This window comes from Sorex fumeus, unplaced genomic scaffold (genome assembly GCF_029834395.1).
Source record: "Sorex fumeus unplaced genomic scaffold, SorFum_2.1 ptg000034l, whole genome shotgun sequence".
Taxonomy (NCBI): domain Eukaryota; kingdom Metazoa; phylum Chordata; class Mammalia; order Eulipotyphla; family Soricidae; genus Sorex; species Sorex fumeus.
Window position 1 is genome coordinate 47,717,809 of NW_026606091.1, and position 4,155 is coordinate 47,721,963.

A 4,155-nucleotide genomic window follows, 5' to 3' on the forward strand; every position below is an offset into this window, starting at 1 on the left:
AATTCAATTGCCTCGAGCAGGCTGCAGTAATGTCTCCTTCGTCCTAGCCCTGAGACTTTAAAGAAAAAGTGCCATGCTCAAGGCTCTTTCAGAGTTAGGAGAATGAGACCCTTCATTGTTACTGGTATTTGGCATATTGGGTACGCCACGGCGAGTTGGCCAGATTATTCTTTGATATGAATAATCCACTAAAAATGATCAAAGAAGTTTCTTTAGGGGAAAGTGTGTGAAGTGTTTTGCATCTCAACCCGGAGAATTAAAGCTCTTATAGAAGAGATCACTATCATGTCGTTCCAGGTTGAGCCTTAGGTGCTTATACATATATATTTGAACAAGATTGGTTGCCTTTCACTTCACACCCCATCCAATGTGGTGTGCTACTCCCGGTACATCAGTGGCATAGAGTATGAGATATTGCTCCAGGAATTTTAAAACGATAAATGGGATGATAGAGCCGGACTTCAATTTTTAAAAGGTAACTTAGGGGTCTGGAGGCATCTCTGCAGCTTGTTGGTCTCTTCTGAAACTTATTTGTGATTATCTGGATCACGGCCGTTAATGAGCTTATATGGTGCAAGAGGCAGGTCATGGGTGTGACTGTCAGCTCTTAGAAGAACAGGGAGATGGGGGGACGTCTCTCATCCCCGACTTTGTGAGAGCCTGGAGATTGCAGTCATAAATTCCGTATACCTGGGTTTTTCAGCACATACATGCTCATGCGTGAGACTCATCTGAGTCCACACAGGAATTTTCATATGGCAAGAAGTTGCTCTAGTCAGGTCCCTCCACCTCATCAATGGTTCTAGAATCTTCTGTGATATAATCTTTGGTGGTGGAAAGTTCCACACAGGAATTTTCATTCAGCAAGAAACCCCTCCAAGTACTTCCACCTCACAATGGTTCCATACTCATGAATGATGGTGGAAGGTTCCACACAGGATATGATACAACAATTTCCCTCTCAAGTCAGGTTCTTCCATCCTAAAATGATTCTAGAACCTTCTGTAGTACTTGCTTGGACCACAGACCCACTGCAAAGGGAGGCTCGAATCACTCAGGACACGTTGGGACTTCAAGGTCTTTTCATTTGACTATTATTGCTCACAGATTGAGATTGTCTCTGTGCCATGAAGGACCCTCAAAAGTGTGGAGCTAACTCCAGCTTCTGTCCAGACCAGGGCCCAACTGCTGCACTCTGAGCCATCTATGGATCTGGACTTGAGGGAGTATTAGGGAACACTCAGTGCCCTCAGGCCAACCACAGTGCTGGCGGAGAGGAGGTCTGTGGCAGGGCCTGGGGGTCTCTGGAGAGAGACAGGAGTGGGGGTGGGACGTTTGCTTTGATCCCTGCACTTGGAACCTGACCAGGGGAGGTCTTCCAGAGACTTCCAGAGGTGGGAGGGAAACGCTGAGTGTGGGGAGGGGTGCGCATGTGCAAAAGCCTCTGTGGGCGGTTCCGGGTCACAGGAAATTCATGAGGGCAGGCACAGAGCACAGAGGACCTTGGTCCACGTCCAGAGACAGCCCAGCATGTCCTGCTTGGGAGTGGCCCCCTCTGCAAGGCCAGGCCTGGGCAGGCTGTTCTGAGACACCTGGAGTGGTCTGAGCCTGGGGTGGCGTCTTGATGCCCCGAGAAGGCCTGCAGCACGGATGGGCAGGTGCTGAGTGGCCCTGGGGATCTGTGAGCCTGGTCTCCTGGGAGTAGAAATCTCTGAGGTGCCCAGAAGGGCGGCACCCATTGTGGGGGCCTGAGGACTTTAGGGTCCGGCTCCTGAGGACTTTAGGTTCTGGAGCTGGTCCCCTCACCCCGCTGCGTGCTGGTCACAGGGAACCTTGGAAGGGGCTATTTCAAAACTCTGCTCAGCCCCCCTCCCCCTCTCCAAAGCAGGGATTTAGCTCAGGCAGAAATGAACACTTTCCTCCGAGGGTGTCACACGGTTTGGGGGCCGGAGTGATAGTACAGTGGATAGGGTGCTTGCCTTGCATGCAGTCGACCTGGGTTCTATCCCTGGCACTCTACACGGTCCTTTGAGCCTGCCATTAGTGATCCGTGAGTGCAGAGTCAGGAGTAAGCCCTGAGCACTGCTGAGTGTGGCTTCACTCCCCCCTCCCCCAAAAACCATTTCCCCAAACAAAAAAAAGCCCCCCCGGGGGGGTTCACAGGATTTAATTCCCAGATTTGCGGGAGGGATGTGGTGCTCTTGAGCCTCGGACCCCACTCAGGACTTCTCAGTCTAACGGGAGCAGTTCAAAGGGGATTTGTGGAGTTGCTCAGGTCCTACGGGGCACCACTGAGAGGGCTCTGGGAATTCCAGAGCCACCTTGGCGACCTTTGAGAGTCTAGAGTGATACCTGGTACAGAACTTGGAGCATCTGAAGCCACCGTGTGATGCTGGAGGGGGCAGGGCTGGAGGCGGGTCTGCAGGGGCTCACAGTCCTTCTGGGACATGGTTATTTCTGCATGTGTCTTGCTTTGCAAGGCTGTCATCCCTCCACATTTGGTTGGGTGCCTGCCTGGCGGGCTCAGCCTAGAACAGCATCCTCGGATTCGTGCCGCCGTGGACGCAAACAAACTCTGGGCGCTTATTCTTTCTCTGTGCAGGGCAGCCTTCATCTGCGCCGGGGTCCTCATGGCCGAGCCCATCCGAGTGCTGGTGAGCGGGGCTGCGGGGAATGTCGCCCATTTCCTGCTTTACAGCCTCGCCACAGGGACTGTCTTTGGCAAAGAGCAGCCCATCGTGCTGGGGTTGCTGGACGTGCCTCCCATGATGGGGGTCCTGCAGGGCCTCGCCTCAGACCTGCAAGCGTGTGCCCTGCCCCTCCTGAGGGATGTACTGGCCACAGACGCCGAGGAACTGGCCTACAGAGACCTGGACGTGGCCATCCTGCTGAGCTCCATGAACAGGAAGGAGACCCTGAGCATAAAGGACCTCCTCCGGGCCAACGTGAAAATCTACCAGGGCCACGGCAAGGCCTTGGATAAGTTTGCCAAGAGGTCCGTCCGGGTGATCGTGGTAGGCAACCCCACCCATACCAAATGCCTGGTGGCCTCCAAGTGGGCGCCGTCCATCCCTAGGCAGAACTTCACCTGCCTGACGCGTCTGGACCAGCACCAGGCCCAGGTGCTGCTCGCGTGCCAGCTCGGGGTGCCGGTGCCTGACGTGAAGAATGTCATCATCTGGGGCAATCACTCCTCTGTGCTGTTCCCCGATGCCTCCCAGGCCACGGTGAGGGTGCGCGACCGGCAGGCAAGCGTGCGTGAGACTCTGCAGGATGACAACTGGCTCCAGGAGGACTTCGTCCACAGCATACAGCCATGCTTGCCCACGGGCGCCGTGTGTTCCCAAACGCCCAGGGCCATGGCCACCGCCAAAGCCATCTGTGACCATGTCAGAGACCTCTGGCAAGGCACCCTGGGGGGAGAGTTTGTGTCCATGGGTGTGAGTTCCCATGGCAACCCCTACGGGCTCCCCGATGATCTGTTCTACTCGTTCCCTGTGACGGTGCAGGAGAAGACCTGGAAGGTGGTGCCCGGGCTCCCCATCAGTGATTTCTCCTATGCCAAGATGGAGCAGGCTGCCAAGGAACTGATCCAGGAAAAGGAAATTGCTTTGGACCTGCTTTTCTCTGACCGGAAAATCGCTCAGCTCAGTGATGACAAGGAAGTCCCCAAAGCTGAAGAATCCAGGCTCCTCTCCGCCCCAACTTCCAAATCCTGATAATGCAGATGGATATGACATGTGGACAGGAACACGCATCAAAGATTGTGAGCTTCTAATTCCAAATAAAACGTGCTTTTGATCAAAAGGAAGAACGGTGTCATGCTCGAGTCTCTGTGACAGGGGCTGACGGGAGAGATGGAAGACGGGACTGAGTCCTTGAAACCAACGGCATGGTCAAAATCCTGGATGTTGGATCCGCGTGATGTACTGGTGCTGAAGGTCCTGGCACCACACTCAGTGTCACTCAGGATGCAGAAGGCAGCTGGGAGGGATGGGGCCTAAGTCCTAGCTACCCATCAGCCCTCACGGCCACAGGAAGCCGATGCCCATGGGAGAACAGAGCTTCTGTTGGTGCAGACCCTCTGTATTACCCGTGGGAGCCTGGGAGTGCAAGTTGGTGCAGTATCTGCTCTCCTGAAGCTGCGGTCTGTGT

At 54.5% G+C, this 4,155-nt stretch overlaps 1 protein-coding gene across 1 annotated transcript; it reads left to right on the plus strand.

The window, feature by feature from the left end:
* Positions 1–2,630: 2,630 nt before the first annotated feature.
* Positions 2,631–3,719, plus strand: LOC130026355 (malate dehydrogenase, cytoplasmic-like). The gene has a single exon (XM_056117125.1). It carries the CDS (start codon positions 2,631–2,633, stop codon positions 3,717–3,719), a length of 1,089 nt encoding a protein of 362 aa, XP_055973100.1.
* Positions 3,720–4,155: the final 436 nt, after the last annotated feature.